At 42.5% G+C, this 18,258-nt stretch overlaps 1 protein-coding gene across 1 annotated transcript in view; it reads left to right on the forward strand.

Annotated features, from left to right (window-relative positions):
* The window catches only part of CRAMP1 (cramped chromatin regulator homolog 1), a 49,179-nt gene that overhangs the window by 24,345 nt on the left and 6,576 nt on the right, over positions 1 to 18,258 (forward strand). The window contains exons 9-20 of the mRNA XM_080617617.1: positions 953 to 1,034; positions 1,491 to 2,756; positions 5,669 to 5,846; positions 9,923 to 10,104; positions 10,725 to 10,799; positions 12,014 to 12,095; positions 12,838 to 12,942; positions 13,882 to 14,057; positions 14,639 to 14,719; positions 16,065 to 16,299; positions 16,589 to 16,753; positions 17,379 to 17,524. Coding sequence (XP_080473743.1) covers positions 953 to 1,034; positions 1,491 to 2,756; positions 5,669 to 5,846; positions 9,923 to 10,104; positions 10,725 to 10,799; positions 12,014 to 12,095; positions 12,838 to 12,942; positions 13,882 to 14,057; positions 14,639 to 14,719; positions 16,065 to 16,299; positions 16,589 to 16,753; positions 17,379 to 17,524 — 2,773 coding nt within the window. The remainder of the gene's footprint in view (positions 1 to 952; positions 1,035 to 1,490; positions 2,757 to 5,668; positions 5,847 to 9,922; positions 10,105 to 10,724; positions 10,800 to 12,013; positions 12,096 to 12,837; positions 12,943 to 13,881; positions 14,058 to 14,638; positions 14,720 to 16,064; positions 16,300 to 16,588; positions 16,754 to 17,378; positions 17,525 to 18,258) is intronic.

The raw sequence follows: 18,258 nt of genomic DNA on the forward strand, positions 1-18,258 counted from the left end.
GGGCAGTTCAACTTTGAGAATGCAGTTTGCCTAAATGTAGTTGTCCTGACAGCTTTGTGCAACCAGAATACACAATTGTTATAAACAGACTTGCAAATCATATTGCCATCTTCTGAGTAATTAGAGTTGGAGATGAATTTACTTTGTGTTACTTACACTTAGTTGTCAGAGCAGAGTACAAGTGAACTGGAGAAAAGCAGCACTAATTCTGCTAAAATTTGTATTGAATGTTCCATGAGACAAAAACACAGGAAAGTAAAACGATAGAGGTGCCTACACCAAGACTCGGTGGTTCAATTGGGACTAGCAGAAAGGAAGGTACTTGTAGCGTAATCTCTACCCTGCAAAATGTAGTTGGTGCTGTTGCTTGTCATCGATGACTGCTCATCTTGTACTTACATCTTGTCCAAAACTCAGAACAGAAAACATGAGGGCTCTGTGGTTTTGTTTGAGGCCTTCAGTGTAAAGAACAAAGATCACACAGAGAGGAGAATGAAAGTTGTTAGCATTAGATTTATTTTGTAAATTGCTTTGAGAGCAAATAGTAAACGTTTGGGGTGTTTTGGTGCCCCTTTTTCTCTTTTTTTCTGTACTCCATGTGGTAGCTTTGTGCCTTGCTTGCACCTCTGCAGTTCAACTAAATCTCACCATCTTTTCCTGGCTTCTTCCATCTGGAGAAACTAGTATCTTGAATCATGGCAATCAGATTTTAGATCTTTCTCAGTTGTGCATTACCCAGATTTTAAAGTTGTGGGATAAAATGTGTTTTTTTGTGGTTTTCTTTTTTTTCTTGAATTTTTTTTGGGGAGTTTGGAAGCAGTGAGTGTGTTCTCTGGGCTTGTATTCCAGAATGTCAGTTTCTTTCCTGAATTCCCATTCTAGCATCAAGGCTCTGGTTTGAACTTCGGCTGACATTTCTTTTGTTCCCTTGCTTTGTTAATCTTGCATGCAGGATGATTGTGGAGTTACATCGAAAGGTGTCCAGCCTTATTGAGTTCCTGAAGCAGAAGTGGGCTCTCCATGAAGTGCGTATTGTATCCTTTCCCTGTTTCTTAATTTGTGAGGCTGGAAGAAGTACCAGCGTAGCACTTAGAACAGTGTCAAAATGTGTCAGACGGAGGTTACTGCACAGGAGGGGAGTCTGGTTTGCTGTGCAGTGACACTGGGATTTTCTGCTTAGTTCTGTTTGGGCTCGATAGTGGGATAAGGTTTTTTTTTCTTTTTTTTTTTAATTACAGTGGTGTGTGAAGTAATTTTGTCTGGAACCGAGATCTAGTTTGTGCCTGTATCGAGTCCTTGTTGTAGTCTTTATCACCACAAAAGGACTTAGTTTTTGATCAGAGAGTCTTGATAGCTATGCTGAATAGAGAACTTGTCACTGAGCAGCTACTATTTTTTTTTTTCTCCTTTTTTAACTTGCGAAATAGGTGCCCAGGTGCTTGTTTGGAGGGGGCAGGTGATTGTTCTGTTCTTTGACACATCTTTTTTAGCGTAAAACACTAGAAGAACGGCAGCTTCAAGACTCCAGAGACTCAGAAACAAGGGGCAGCTTCTCAGAAGAGAAAGTGATGCTCCATCTCTTTCCAGGAGAGAATTGTACACTCACTCCGCTCCCTGGGGTAGCCAGAGTGGTCCACTCCAAGGCTTTCTGCACAGTGCATTGGCAGGAAACTGGCAAATGCAAACAAAACACGAAAGACTCTCACTTACTCCCCCCTGCACAAATCCTAGGCATACAGAGTGGTCAGGGGACAGCAAGGGGACAGCTAAAATACCCACGGGGAACAGAAGGTAAGGGTGTTGGAAGGGCAGAGAGCACTATAGAGTCAAGCAGAACCTCTCAGCCCGTAGCTGAACTTTCTGCAAGCACTGAAGATGGTGCCCCAGAGCCTGGCCTGGTGGAAGAAACAACCTCAAATCTTGGCATCACTAATTCCCTCCAAAAAATGCATTCTGGACTTCAAGATCCAGGAGGGAACCACGAAAAGCTGAGCTCCATGGCCTTCTGTATGGAGGGCAGGGAGGCCCTGGTGAGTGACCAAGCAACTATGCTACCATCGTGCAGCACAGCTTGTGCTTGCGGTAAGATTCCTGATGTGGAGGAACTCTCTCTGCTTGATCCGTTCCCACGATACATGAAGTCCTGTCAGGACCTGATCGTCCCAGAGAAATGTTCTTGCATAGACAAACTGCATGGGAAAGACTCTACTCCAGTAGCTGGTGATACCTCTACTGGGGCTTTTCCAGGTGGGAGGAGCACAGAGATATCTGACTCCTGTTCACAGCTACTGAGAGGTGGTGTGGCTTCACCCAGCAGTGGCCCATCCAGATATGAAACTCAAGCTAGCCACAGCCAGAGCCAGCAGCTTGATGCTTATAGCAAGGATCTAACAGATACAGTCATGGAAGATTCTCAAGAGAAGCTGGGATCCTCGTTTCCACCTCCACCTCAGGGACAATCTAGTACAAAGTCTCTCAAGGACGATCCAGGCCGGCTCTCTCAACAGGTTAGAGAAGAAGGATGGAGTCTAAGAACTTCTGAGAGCCTTACACTGGCTGAAGTCTACCTCATGATGGGCAAACCGAACAAATTGCAGCTGGAATATGACTGGTTGGCTGTCTTGGAGCCAGAAACCCAGGATGCTAGGGAGCAAACATGTGAATCAAGTGCTGCTCCTACATGTCCCACCTTTCACAAGCAGAGACTCCTGAACTGCCTTTTAAAACTCATCTCTACTGAAGTCAATCCTAAACCAGTAAGTAACACGCATTCATCCACCAGTTGTTAAACTCTTAATTTACCTGGGGAACAGTTGCCCAGTCATGTTTTCACAGTAAGTCAGTGATCAGTTTTGTCAAGATCTTTGAAGATTCCTTTTTTTTAAAAAAAACCCAAACTAACGCAAAGAAACCCAAACCAAAACAAACAAAAAACCCAACCAGACCACAGCCCACTTACTACAGAGTGGACTTTTGCTCAGTATGCTGCATTTGCTTTTTACATGACCTTTTAGTTTATGGTTTCCTCTGAATCTCAGTGGTATTACAATGAACATTTGGTGTGACTCCTGAAAAGATCAGTCGTGAGGTAGGGGCTTTCTATTCTCTCTCAGGTTCATAGAGCCACAGAATAGCCCAGGATGGAAGGAACCTTTGAAGATAATCTGTTCCAAGCTTTTGTGGGAAATGGATCCTAGATGACAAAGGGAGCCTTGATGAGATTAATACTCCATGTGAAAACTGCAGCTCTTAATTTTCACTGTTTATGTAGTTCAAGTTACACTAAGTGTGTAAAAAGAATTTCTTTGGGCTAGCATAGCAACTATAACTATGCCTGCCACAGCAGCTTTTGTAAAAGTTCCCTGACTCTAGGACAGTTGCTTATCATACTCAGAAAAGTATTTTCTTCCTCAGACAGACAACTGGGAAGGAACTTATTTTCCTCCTTGTGTGCTGTAACCAGCGTTTAAGATCTGGAGAAAAGAGGGCTCTGGGGAGACCTCAGAGCAGCTTCAAGTGCCTAAAGGGGCTACAGGAAACCTGGAGAGGGGCTTCGGACAAGGGCCTGGAGGGACAGGATGAGGGGGAATGGCTTTAACCTGCCAGAAGAGAGATTGAGATGAGATCTTAGGCAGAAGCACTTCCCTGTGAGGGTGGTGAGGCACTGCAGAGGTTGCCCACTGAAGCTGTGGCTGCCCCATCCCTGGTAGTGTTCAAGGCCAGGTTGGACAGGGCTTGGAGCAGCATGGTGTAGTGGAAGTTCAGCATATCTGGCTGAATGCCTTTGATGGAGGTGAGATGAGTGAAAGATTCCATTTGCATCCTATTCTAGAAGAGGATGCAAATGTACTACTACTCCCAGGCACACCTAGTTCTTTGATCTTCCTTTGTTGGTTGTCGTGGTTTAACCCCAGCTGCTCCCACCCACCCACCTTGCCCCAGGTGTAGTGGGAAAGAGAATTGGGAAAATTAAGATAAAAAGCTGTGGGTTGAGATAAGAACAGATTAATAATTGAAATAAAGTATAATAATGATGGTGATGACAATTCAGAACCATCTTTGCTCAGATACAGACTTGTTTAAACTATGAAGACTTTTCATAGACTTATGGAATGGTTTGGTTTGGAAGGAACCTTAAAGCTCATCCAGTTCCAATCCCCTGCCATGAGCAGGGACTCCTTCCACTAGACTCAAGCCCCGTCCAACCTGGCCTTGAACACTGCCAGGGATGGGGCAGCCACAGCTTCGTTGGGCAACCTGTGCAAGGGCTTCACCACCCTCACAGGGAAGAGCTTCCACTTAAGATCACATCTCGGTCTCCCCTCTGTCAGGTTAAAGCCATTCCCCCTTGTCCTGTCATGTGCCCTTTGGTCTGACATCTCATAGATCTGTGACAATGTCTCCTCTTTTGGCATCTACTTTTATTTCTGGTGACACATGACAGCCAGGGGTGACATGATTTGACAATCACAAACCAGAAAGAAGGGCATCTCCTTAGACTGGGCAGGGAGAGGCATAGGAGAGGAGGAAAACCCACGAGTTCTTATTTGCAAGTGTTCTGCTGTCCTTTTAGTGCTCTTAGTGTCTTGAAGTATCATAGTGCTACTGAAAAATCCAGGAGCTCTCTCAGCTACGTACCATATTGTGCATTCCAGTAAGAAAAAGGTAGTGTAACCTTTGATTTGTCAAACACCACGTCATACTCACTGTGTTTCAGAAAAAAGATGTATTCTGCTTGTGACAATGTATGTCCTGGCACTGATATGTGTTCAAGAGGGGATGATGATGTTTTCTGCCTAATTGAAGGTACTGTAGACTTTGTGTCTTAAATCCTCTGCATTTCATCACATTATGACAGGAACCGTAATATTTTTGCCACAGCAGAGAAGGGTTGATATCCCTGGTCCATATCCCTGCTATTTTCTCAAGATGATACCTCGCAAAGCCAAAATGGCCAGGTGTGCTGAGGTTCATCCTTTACATGAACATTGCAACAAACTGTAGCAAATGGTGCTGCAGTCAGGTGTGGGTGGTGATTTTGTACCTGTGATTGCACACAGATTCCTTACAAGGGGAACATTTTCTAGAAAAGCACTTCAACAATTTAATGAAATAACTGGATAGCCTGGAAAATTAGTAAAGCACCTTGCGATGTGTCTCTTGTTATTGCTATATTACAGTGTGAATAGGAGAAGGGATGGAAAAAAAATCAAAACTATTGGTCTCTGCTTGACTAGAATTAGGAACAAAATGTCTTTGTCCAGGTCTCCTTCCGCCCAAAGGAGCCCTCTGGATGGTGATGGTTATGAAAATCATTTTTGCGCTGGACTAAACCCGGCACCTTTTCCGTTACTGACAAATCTGTATCTTTGCCTTCTTTTTTTTCTTTTATCCATATTTTCGAGCACTGTGTGAAGCTTGTTGAATGTTAACCCCGTGTAACGTAAATTAAGGATACTAAACCAATCTTGTTTAACACTGCTAAATGCACAAGAAGGGAATTTCAACTGCCCACCGCACACACCTGGAGGTACTGGTTAGAGTGCTTAAAGATACTGTAGTCTGTCAGATTATGGTTTGTTTCTTTTAGCTTCCTAAGTAGAATGAGTTTAACAGTATATTTGTTGCAGCAGCACATAGTATTCATGTCATGTGTGTGCATTTTCAGATGCCCGAGATGAGTTCCATTGCCACGTCACCTATAAAGCCTTCTCAGGAGGAGCAATCACTGACTCCTCCAGGGAAGGTGATTGCCATCAGCACCAGGAGTCCGGGTTGTGCACGAAATCAATCTGCCCTTCGCAACAGCAAGACTTTTTCTCCTGGTGCTGCTTCCAGCTCCTCAGGTGAGTGTTCATGAAAATGCGTTTCAAGAGGTCACACCATTAGTACCTCAGCCCCGATGAGTATGCTCAAGTAATGTAACACCAGGGGAATGAGATACTTCCACTTGTGAATTTAACTGTTTAAGAACATCGGTATGTGTTAATTTGCTTTAGAGTTATTGTAAATTCATTGCTACTTTGAGTCTTGGAGAACAATGCATGTCAATACTGCAGTTTATAGTCCAGAAGAACTCTGAGGCATTAGTCTTGCAAAAGACACTGGCATGTGCTGTAGTTTAACCCCAAACACAGCTCAGCCCCTCAAAACCACTCACTCCCCATAGCTGAATGGGGGAGAGAATTGGCAGAGTAAAAGTGAGAAAACTCGTGGGGTGGATAAAGGCAGTTTAATGGGTAAAGCAAAAGCCACATGCACAAGCAAAGCAAAACACTTTTCCTTCAACAAAATTCCTTCACCACTTCCTGTTGCAGGCAAGCGATCAGCCATCTCCAAGAGAGCGTGCCTCCATCGTGTGTAACGGTGACTGCTGAAGACGAATGCCATTATTTCCAATGTCCCCCTCCTTCTTTTCTTCCCTCAGCTTTATAGGCTGAGCATGACACCATATGGTCTGGAATATTCCTTGGGTCAGCTGAGGTTGGCTGTCCTGGCTGTGTCCCCTCCCACGTCCTTGTGGACCCTCAGCCACTGATGGGGTTAGGAGCAGAACAGCCCTTGGTGCTGTATAAGCACTGCTTAGCAGTAACTAAAATGTCCCTGTGTAATCAAAGCCATTTCCAGCACAAATCCAAAATGCAGCCCATACTAGCTCCTATGAAGAAAGTTAGCTGTATCCCAGCCAGAACCAGCACAAGCTGACAGATACAGTGTATGGGATCTGAAAGAGTGAAAGTTTACAGAGCAGGAGTGTGTTAAGTTTGTTGATAAAATAATTCATGAAACTTTCCTGTGCTCTTCTTCCATTATAAAATGCAGAATGATTATGAATTACCTTTTAATAGAAGCTACATATGCTAGAACTTGCAAGCCCCAGCCCTGCAGACAAAGAATTTTGGTTCTATTCAGTCCAGTTGCACTGGCCAGCAAATGTTTTACGACTTCAGAAAAACCTGTGAAGGTGTCAGGTTTACTGGGAACAACTGGGATTCTTGGCCTGTCCTTTTCACACCCTGCTGTAAGAAGCAGTAGACTATGAGCAGTTTAACTGATACTGCAAAGCACTTTGGGCACTCTGTGGTTTTAATTTTAAAATGGAGTTACAGTAATTTAATCTTTGTCTAAAACTGCATTGTGCTTACCTGCAGACAAAGATGTACTTGATTAAATAGCTAGTAGAAAGCCAGTAATTTAATAGCTCAAACAAATTGTTGTATTTCAATGAGATACACAGGCTTGAAGGACACATCTTTTCAAATCAGACTTCCTTAGCTTGTGATATTCTTTCTTATGAGATAGTTCTTAATGCTTCCATAATGCCTTAAAAAGCCTTTCTAGAACAGCAAGAAGATCACAGTACTTTATATCTGATACCCTAGGAACAGGCATCTGTTCTATTAGACAGACTTTCACTGATTCAAAAAGAAATCTATTTGTCCATGTTCATCTTTGATTCCCTTTGCTGAGTTCCAGTTGGGTTATGAGGCCTTGTGGTTTGATATGATGTAATGAAACACAGAGTCAGGAAATGAAAAATAGAGCCTACGTATCCCTGCTTTTGTATGGTACTGAAGAGACAAGTTGGCTTCAGTGGAACTGTCTGGCTGGAACAGAGGAGCAGAAGTGTGTGTAGTACAACATTCTACCTGGTTCAGCTCCTCAGCAGCTCTGCTTGGGGTGAGGCCACAGGTAATGGCATTCCAGCATGTCCAGTGGATACCCAAGCAGGTTGTTTTGGTAGACAAACTGAATCTCATTTACCACCCCTGATAAAGGTGTTCTGGATCTAAACTAGGATTGTTTGTGGTCTGGATTTCAACCTTTTGTATACAATAATTATGGTGCTTCTTTGCATCCTCAAACACAGCTCTATTAAATTATTGCAGTAATGTGGCTATCAGAAAGGAAGCTGCCCACTTACTTTTGGTCATGATCCTTCTAGGTGCGTTCCCTCATAGAATTTGGTCCCAAGTCCATCTAAGTGCTATATACTTCTATATGTACATCAGGGGTAAAAGGAAGACAAGGGAAAATGTGGGCCCTCTGGAAGGAAAAGGGAGACCTGGTCACCTGGGACACGGAGAAGGCCGAGGTACTAAATGACTTTTTTGCCTCCGTCTTCACTGGCAAGAGCTCCAGCCACACCACCCAAGTCATAGAAGGCAAAGTCAGGCACTGGAGAATGAAGAACCACCTGCTGTAGGAGAAGATCAGGTTTGAGATTATATAAGGAACCTGAAGATGTACAGGTCCTTGGGACCCGATGAAATGGAGCTGTGGGTCCTGGTGGAACTGGCAGATGAAGTTGCCAAGCCGTTATCCATCACACTGGAGAAGTTGTGGTAGTCTAAAGTTCCTCTAACTGGAAGAGGAGAAAAATAACCCCCATATTTAAAAAGGGGGAAAAGAGAGGACCCAAGGAGCTACAGACCTCACCTCAGTGCTAGCAAGATCATGGAGTGGATGCTCCTGGAAACTATGCTAAGGCACATGGGAAATAAGAAAGTGATTAGTGACAGCCAGCATGGCTTCAATCAGTGCAAATAGTGCCTGACAAATTTGGTTGCCTTTTTGAGGGGCCACAGCATTGGTGGTTAAGGGAAGAGTGACTGACGTCATCTACCTCGACATGTGCAAGGTGCACTGTCCTGCACAACATCCTTGTCTGTAAACTAAAGAGGCATGAATATGATGGATGGGGGTGGATCCTCAGTGGATGGGGAATTGGCTGGATGGCTGCATGCAGAGAGTTGAGATCAACAGCTCAATATCTGTGTGGACATCAGTGATGAGGGGTTGGTGTAGGGGCTGATCCTCTTCAGCATCTTTCTCAGTGACATGGACAGTAGGATTGAGCACCCTCAGCAAGTTTGCTGATGACACCAATCTGTGTAGTTCAGTCAGTATGCTGGAGGGAGGAGATGGGATCCAGAGGGACCTGGACAGGATGCAGAAGTGAGGCTGTGTGAAACTCATGAACCTCATTATCTTCTTTTTTATGTCTCCAGGTAGCAGTGTGCCTTTTGTGGAGCTGTCAGTGTTTGCCAGTGCTTTTAGTACTTCTGGAGTGGGTGCAGGCTATCTTCTAAGCTTTATTTTCTACTGAGAGGGTCAAATCATAAAATTATTAGATTGGAAGGGACCTTAAAGCTCACCCAGTTCCAACCCCTTGCCACAGGCAGGGGTACCTTCCACTAGCACAGGTTGCTCAAAGGTTTTTTCCAACCTGGATTTTCACCCTAGTTGAATCCCTGCAGAGTGGGCACAGCACTGAGGAGCCCACAGTAAAGAGAAATGTAAACAGAGAAGTTTTTCTTGGAGCAGGTGCTGTTATTTCAGTGTGCCTTACGTATTCTGAAGACAGTCCATCTTTTCAAAGATACTTCGGTAAACTGATCCCTGCTGTCTCATTTCTCTGCCACCAGAATACTTTTATTGTGATTGCACTTTGGATTGTCATGGGGAAGAGGTGAGAGGTGGGGACTGTAAATGAAGCATAAGCAGGTTGTTGAATGAGCTTGTCTATTTTGTCTTCCCTTACAAAAAGAATAGTGGGTATATAATGTGTTCTGTGGAATGGGCCTTCAAGTATTTTTCTACAGGCTGAACAGATAAACTGGTTAACAGAGTCTGTATGGGGCTTAAATTCTTGTTTCTTTAGTAGTGTAAAATCACATTTAGTCCCTTTCTTCTGAAGATTTCAAAGCAAGTGAATGTTTGCAGTAGCCTTGTGAAGCAGTTAAATACTCTGAATTTGCAGGTGGCAAAAATGAAGTACTGAGAGTTCCATGATCCGGGACCATGCAGGTGGTGACAGATCCAAAATCCATAAGTCTCCGCTCTCTCTGAGCCTTCGATTACTAAGTAGTTACTTTGGTTTTGGTTTTGCTTCATTTAAATTGCTGTTCAACACTTCTAGGTTTGAGAAACCTCCCTAGACCTCTCTTGGTGGCTGGTCCTTCAAGTTCTGGAAGCACTGATGCTGACGGTGGACTCTTTGCAGTTCCTACGACTCTGCCACCCAACAGCCGCCATGGGAAACTGTTCCTGCCCAGCAAAGAAGCAGAACTGACCTTCCGGCAGCACTTGGACACAATCAGTGTAAGTGAGGTAACTGCATGAACAAAGTAGTATGTTGTGTCTGAGCCTGCTTCCAGTAGGTATAACAGGATGGTGTTGGTTCATCAGGAGGTATGGGTTTCTTATGAAGCGGTGCTGCTAGTTATGCTCTAGCATAACATTGTATTAGCTGAGATTAGCCAGAATTTAACTATCTAACTGTTCCTTGCAGCGACATCACCTGTTGAGACCCCAGTCTGAGTGCCATCACACAGCTGGTTCACTCTCTAATTAAGTTGCTCCAGCAAATATGTGTGCCAGCTTTAGCAAAAGTGATGTCCTTCTTCCCATACAGCTGGTTTTAATACAGCCTCACAGCTGCATTTAATTCCAATTCTGATTTTAGTTTTATATATACAATCTCAGTTTCATAGCAAGCTGCAGTAGTTAAATGGTGAAATGACTTTTTGGGGAGAAAACTTTATCTCCATAAGAAATAAAACATACATTCCTTGTGGAAAACTTTCCTTCCCTAGCAGAAGGAATATTCTGTCTAAAACAAAGTGGAGTATTTTAATAAATAGTTATGACATTATTGAAAAACAGAGTTTGGGGTCTGTGTGCTTAAAATATTTTCTAATGCATCTCCTGTTCTTGTCCAGATGCAGTCGGATTTCTTCTTGCCAAAGCCAAGGAAGTTACGGAACAGACACTTGCGGAAGCCATTAGTAGTACAGGTCAGAGCAGTTTGCAAAGTGTGAAATACCTGGTTTGCTTTCTGAAGAGGTGTCATTAAGACTATAATGATTTGCATCTAACTGAAATAAAAAACCTGACCTTCTTTCATACATGCACTGAAAAAGTGAAGCTGAACATATGAAGGAGCAAGCAGTTCAGTTAACAATACATGCCTGTATTGTTAACCAGGTGTGTTATATTTGCTATGTGAGGAATTTCAACAACAGTAGTAGTCTAGTGCATGAAGTACTTTGTTAAAAAATCCCCTCCTGTGAAGGCAGGTTCTGCTCTTTGGGCCTGGTCCTGATACAGAAGCTGTGTGTTCATCTTGAGCTGCCAGTTGGGGCTATCACAACAAGATATTCCTTGAGATAGCTTTTCCTGCTCACTGGTGGCTGTTCAACTGGGGTGGATATAAACCTCTGTAGTGAAATAAAGCACAACACTATTTGAAAGAACAGTGATTTCTGGAACAAAAATGGGACTTGCAAGGAGATGTGTGGAAGAAATAGCCTGATATCATGGAACTTCGTTAGGCAGATGTTAACCTCCTTTAAGACTGCTCTGATAACCCAGTGAAAAGGCCCATGCTGTACAGAAACCACAGACAGGTGGAGAGCATACAAGAAATCTAAAACCAAAATAATGGAAACTTGTTTGAGGAAAACAAAGTTACCAAGTGTCAGTATGCCCTTTTGTCTCTTCTGCTCTGTGTGAGAGTGGCAGGCCTAGAAATGACATACGTACTGGGTTTTGGTTCTGAGACATTCTGGGCTATGCAATTCCATTTGCGTTAGGAGTCCCAAGTATGCACAGCTGCCTTGTTAATTCACACTTGTGTAATTGTAATGGAAGATCCGCTTGCACACAGGCTGGATCCCATCCTTAAGATCACTGCTGTAGTTCTGCAAGAGATTTGAAAATTTCTGCAAGTATAAACAGAAAGGAACATGGTTCTGTTGAGCATTTCTCTGAGAATTGTCCATGCAGCATATTTCTCTTACAGTAGTTTACAGGGAAAATGCATGATTCCTATCTGTAACTTCTTTCTCAAGATTATACAGACCTTACTGTTGTGTCTGTTACATGATAGTCGTGCCGTGTAAATACTCTGCTTATTCTGGAAGGTATCATGAGCTTCTGTGCTTTAGAGGATAAGCTTTACCCTCTGCTCTGTGTTTAAATGCATTCTGGTGTATTGCTCTCTCTGCAGAGAACGCTGCTGCCCAGGCCATCTGGAAATCCATCCCAACATGTCTGTTCCTTTTCGATCTTATCCAACTCATCCATTACAGGTGAGTCTCTGTATATCTTCTCTCAAATTTTATGCTCTCAAGAGCTGGCCTGTAAGTGTTCCTTAAAACTGCATAAAGGAATAACTTCTGAAAAGAGAACAATATCCTTTCAAAACCACAGTCATTTACCAGTTGTTTCAGTCACTTCCTGCAGGATGATGGGATTGTTCTCTTGGATGATTGTAAAGCAAGTTGTGATTATGATGGAAATTTTTTTCTTCCTTTTCCCAGTATTGAAAGTAGGGAATAGTAAGGAGTTCTTTACAAAAAGACAAATTTTTGGAATAAAGTCATTAGATAAGTTGGGTTTTTTTCTGTAGGGTGTGATGATTTTTCTAGTTTTTATAATGGCCTTTTTCTAATACCTTTTTCTATAATACCTTTCCTATACGTTTTCTATAATACCTTTTTCTAATACCGTTTAAGTTTCAGACTGTATAATTAATATACTGCCCACTTGTCCTTTCCTGCTTATACACTCTTGAGTACAATGGTAGTATGGGTGATCTCAGCTTACATCTCAAAGTCAACATAAGACTTTAAAGATTGTCTTCATTGTACATAAGAAGTGTAGCTGGTTAGCTTGCATTACTATTTCAAGTCTGTTTCCTTATCTCCACTACTTGCCTTCCCAGAACTTGCTACTACTTGGAATTTATTTGCTTTCATTGAACTGTGTTGTACTCTGCTTTAAAGATGTTGGATTTCATTTGCTTGAGAGGTATTTAATTCTTCACCCTAGGGAGAGGTTCATTTCGGCCAATCCAGTCCTCACTGACGAAAGCTGCTGTTTCCCGTCCAATCGTGCCCAAAGTTCTTCCAACACAGGCCACCAACCATCTGTCCAGTAAGTCATTTCTGGACCAGACAAGAGTCAATGGTCTGTTGAGAGCTGTGTGGTGTTTTCTGTAGCCTAGGTAAAATCAGTGCCTTTGGGAGTTACAAGAAGAGGGCTGTGTTAATGAGATCTTGACTCTCATGGCTTGGTTGGTGGTAAGGCAGTCTGAACTCTGTTGCTCCGCTATGTCTGACATGCAGGCAAAGCAGGGTCTCAGAGTTTGTGACCAGAGTTGAGCTCCTTTGTGATGTTTTGTGGTAACAAAAGGGGTTGTGACATATTTGAAAGAAACTTACAAACTACTCATCTGCTAATATGGGATTACGAATTCTAGAAGAAAAATAACCTCTTTGTGTACCCGAAGCAAATGTTGTCTGGCAGCAAAAGAATGGGTCCCCCAATTAGGATAATTAGTGAAGTGAAAGCAATGACAGCCTCTGTGTTTTACTTAGAGGATTCCCTGTGATGGGAAAACATTCAGGGCCTTTAAGTGGCTTTTTAAAAGATCTGAGTGAGGTTGATCCTGCAACAAGGTAAGTTTTTTACATTAAGTCTATAAACAGTTGCTAGAGGCAAGATACCAAAATAAGGCTGTGTTGGTTTTAGAGCCCCTCTAGTAAACCATAGGAAATTTCTAGAAATTGCATAACCAAATACTTTGGAGACAAAGAAAAAAATAAATTGCAGGAAAGGGCAGGGGTTGACAACTGGGATGTTTCTCTGAACTGGTCTGATGTACCTGGTAATGGTGGTGATGGAATGGGGCAGAAGAATTAACTTTAGCTGAAAGAAATACTGCACTTTGAAGAGTTACAACTGGTACTGCTGGTCAGATAATGACCATTTTAGGTTTTTGCATATGTTAAGTTTTTTGAGTCTTGAGTCACAACAGTCATTGCCTGAAGAAAAGCCTTGTAATGGGATTTTTGCTTTTTTGTTTCACAAAAGGTGCTATTGACTTGGCAGCTAAAAGTGCTGGTATTATTCCTGGGAGCCCTGTGCCTGTCCTGGATGCAGATGGCTTGTCAGGTGTGTCTCCACTGTCATCAGATGGAGTGACCACAGTGGTAACAGGGCAGGAGTCAGCAGCGCAGCAGAACAGAGACTCCATCGCCACCGTGGAGGTCAGTCTCAAGTGTGCTTTTTACAGTAGTTCAGTGTCTTCCATTCTGTAAAACAAGCAAACAAAAAAGCTGTATTACTAGTGACTGTTCAGTGAGCTTTCTCCTGGAGCTTGCTGTTAGACACTTGGATCCTAGCAAAGCCAACCCATGTTGTATAGTGTGTATTTTGGGGTTGAGAGATCAAATTGAACATTTAACAACATTGAACAGATTTCTGTCTGACCCAGTGGCTTTCAGCTGCGAGACTGTTGAAATTGTCCATCCAGAAATGTGGGCTTGAAAAGAAAGAGTAGCATTTCAGTAGACAGTAATTCAGGAGGGAATTTTGGGGAAAACCTGGACTTCCAGGCATGTACTAGAAATGGAAACTCTGATTTCTCCTTGCCCATTCCTTTCACTGAGACCCAGATACATGTTGGTCCATTGTCATTTTCTCCGGGAGTTGCTAGGTAGTTTTGAAAGGCACAGTATGTTAAAAAGAGCACGCAGAAACAGTGATAGGCATGTGTCTCTCACCTTCCCAGCTATATGTGCGGCATTTTATGTAAATGTCACTCCCATGTTTTCTGTTGTGTTTCCAGGGCTCAGGCCCCGGGTGTCGGGTTCCATTCATCAACTTGCCTTCACGGCAGGAGCAGGAGGCAGTTCCTGATGGCTTCCAGGTAGAGTATTTGTTGAAAGAACAGTTGTATGAAACGGGTAATGTTCTGAAGACACCACTGGTATGGGTAGCTAAAACCCCTGGTTCGGAGGTAATGGTATATACCATTGGTACTGTTTTGTGGGAATTGAAGTCTTCAGCATCTGAAGAAATTTGAATAAAGAAATTTTGGAAAGCTGCTTAAATTCATGTGGCTGCTGCTCTCTAAAAAAGCAAAGCAAAGGTGACAGTCCTTGGCCTTTTGAAGGTCAAGCAGGTTTTATGTATGTCCTTATACAGTGGTGTAATTGCCCTGCTATATTGTACATAGGTATTTTCTACATCACAAAGAAAGTTTTCTGCAGGTGGAAATCCTGCTGCTTGTATGTTGCTGAAGGAGGAACATTAAGACTAAAAGTGTGATTGTAAGTGTGATCCTCGTCAGAATTTCACTTTTTCTTATGCTGGATCCATAAGGCATAGATACTTAAAAAGTAACTGTGGCAGCACCTAAGTTGCAGGTGTTGTCATCCTATTGCCAATTCCTTCTCTGTTGGGATCCAGGACCTTGTACTAGATACTTAAGCCTCAGAATATGGGCTTCTCGTTTTTTTTCAGTGGAAGCTCTCTCCACCTTTCTTGTGATAAGTACATGTGAAAAAGGCCCAATTAATTTGATTTGAAAGTATAAAGCAGAGGAAGATTTTAATTACATTTTGATATAGTACAGGTGCTAGAACATGAACCAACATTTATTTGTTGGTAATGGGGCCTTAGGTTCTGGTTCTTGCTCTCAGGACAGCTTTGTATATACTACATCAGAAGAGAATCAAGCAGTTCTGTGGTGAGGTACTAATAACGAGACACGTTAAAAAATGTCAGTTGAGTTGAGCTTTGGGAAGGCTGTGAAGAGGAGTGAGCTGGCTGTTCAAAATATTTATGTACTCTTCAAGCAGTTACAGGTTTTTGCCTATACAAAGGCAAACTAATACTTAATTCTTCAGAACTCTCTTGTAGGTTCGTCAAAACCATGTTGATATTATCATGCTTGTTTCTGTTATGTAGGCTGTATTAAACATTCTTTGGAATGATACAGACCCTTGTTTTTTCCCATTATTTGGCAGAATATGGGATGAAGCATATTTGTTTATGCTTACAGGTATTTTCCATTAAAGTGATTCAAATTTATTATACAAATAATGTATTCCTAAAATTTTAGGATTGTCTGCTGGATTATTAGTCCTCTCCTTCCACCCTCCTGAAAGTCTGATTATAATTTGATGTTTAGGAGCTACGCTGTTGCTTTTCAGGTGGATTTCCAAGTCCTTCATAGATTTATGAACAGTTAACTCTGTTGCTTGTAACAGGGCACATCAGTCCTTTCTCTGTCAGAACTGTCCAAGACTTCTCTCCAGAATGGTATTTCCACCCCTCCACTTCCCTCATCAGAGGCTTCCAGTACCCGTCTCTCTCCTCCCAATGTTTCTGCTCTTTTGGATATTTCTCTGCCTGGACCACCTGAAGATGTGCTTTCTCAAGGAGAACCTGCCACTCAAATCAGTGACTCTATCATTGAAATAGCTATCAGCTCTGGTCAATACAGTAAGTCTGAGCTCAGCTAAAATCTTCCTATTAAATAATTCCCATGTCATTATAAACTTTTCCAGGAAGCAGTTGGGGTTGTTTGTTTCTTGTTTTGTTTTTTTTAATATCTGTTAGAAATAAAATTAGGTGCCTAGCTTTTGGTTTGTAGCATATATAGGTGCTTTTCTTGTTGTTGTGGAGTTTTTGGGTTGGTTGTTGGTTTTTTCATTTCTGAACAGAAATTGATGCAGTGTCCTGTAATTTCACCACATTGACTGAATCAGTGATTCCTGATACTGGCTTACAGGTGAAGGTGTTTCTCTCTCTCCTGCAAAGCTGAATGGCAGTGACAGCTCCAAAAGTCTTCCGTCCCCATCAAGTAGTCCTCAGCAGAACTGGATTGCGTCCCCCAGCCATGATCCCCAGTGGTACCCCAATGACTCCACAGATTCTTCTCTCAGCAGCTTGTTTTGTAAGTGTCAGTGTGCAGAGAACTGCAACAAAACAGCTCTTCCCTTAAAAAAAAAAAGTTATTGCTCATTAGAAGTGGATCGTTTGGAAAACTGTAAACCTTGTAGGATGTTAGTAAAACTCTTCCCTTACTTTTTGCTTTCATTTCAACAGTGTTGCCTTGAATACGTTTTCTTCCTCTTTACAAGTCTGTTCCTGAAAGATCCGTTAACTAGATTGGGGCTCATACCTTGAGACAAATAACTCCCTGACAGTTATTTGTCATCTTTTTGGAGCCTGACTCATCAGTTAGGTTGAGACATTTTGGTTGTTGTGGCAGAATGAAAAGATGCCATTGGCTTTGCTGTTCGAAAAATAGGCTTTGTTCTGTGCTTGGTGAGCATAATCTCAAAGACATGATCACTGGGTTGGTTTGGAGTTTGGTTGGGGTGGTTTTTTAATAAATTTTTAATGTGTCTGTGTACTCTTAGTAGCACACTGATGGTGTTCATGCTGGTAACATGCTTTTTAAGAGATAAAAGAAATAGATCTCTGTCCTCCCATTTTCTACTTCCTTGTCCTCCTCTTTATCCTGCAAATTGCAAACATTGGGTGCAGTGACTTACTGACATGCCTGTTCCTTATAGCAAGTTTCATCTCCCCTGAGAAGGGACGAAAAATGTTGCCAACCCCTGCTGGGACTGCCAGTGGCACCTCCTTACTGGGACCCAGCCTTCTGGATGGAAACTCACGGGACTCTTTTGTGTCACGGTCTCTAGCAGATGTAGCAGAGGTATGTCATCTAATTACAGTCAGCTATCTGCTTCCTTTTTTAGTGCAGTGTTATTGTGTACCATTCGTCATTCCTTCCTGACAAGGCAAAGATGCTTTGACGTCTTCACTTTAGCTTAGTAAAACAGGGTGACAGTCTTAATGGAAAGATATAAAATTACTTGGTGCAGTAGGTCCAGAAGGAAGAAGCAGGAAATGGCCAATACCAGATTACCTGAGAGTATGGCAGAAGATCCTGTGCTGCTGGGTTATTTTCTCTGATGGTGGAATTATCCTCCTGTTTTGAAATCTTTTGGAGGGGTAGAGTGAAGATCAGCAGTTGCTAAGGCTTTGATACGCATGAGGACACAACGCCCTTTCAGAGGGACAGACTGGAGGAATAAGCTGCAGGAACATAATGGAATTCAACAGGGACACATGCAAAAGGAATAACCCCAATAGCAGTATAGGCTGGAGACTGATTGTTTAAAAAACAGCTCTGCTGATAAATACATGAACATTTTGATAAACAGCAAGCTGAATATGAGCCAGGACATTCTGTGGCAGCTAGGAAGACCAACAGTGTTGTTGGCTGTTCTAACAGGAGCATAGCCAGCAGATTGAAGTAATGATAATCCCGCTTTACTCAACAGCTGAAAGACCATGTCTAGAATATTGTGACCAGTTTTGAGCACCTGATACAGGGAAAACATTGGTAAGCTGAAGTAAGTTCATTAGAGGGCCACCAAGACAAGT

This window comes from Psittacula echo (assembly GCF_963264785.1).
Source record: "Psittacula echo genome assembly, chromosome: 5".
Lineage (NCBI taxonomy): Eukaryota > Metazoa > Chordata > Aves > Psittaciformes > Psittacidae > Psittacula > Psittacula echo.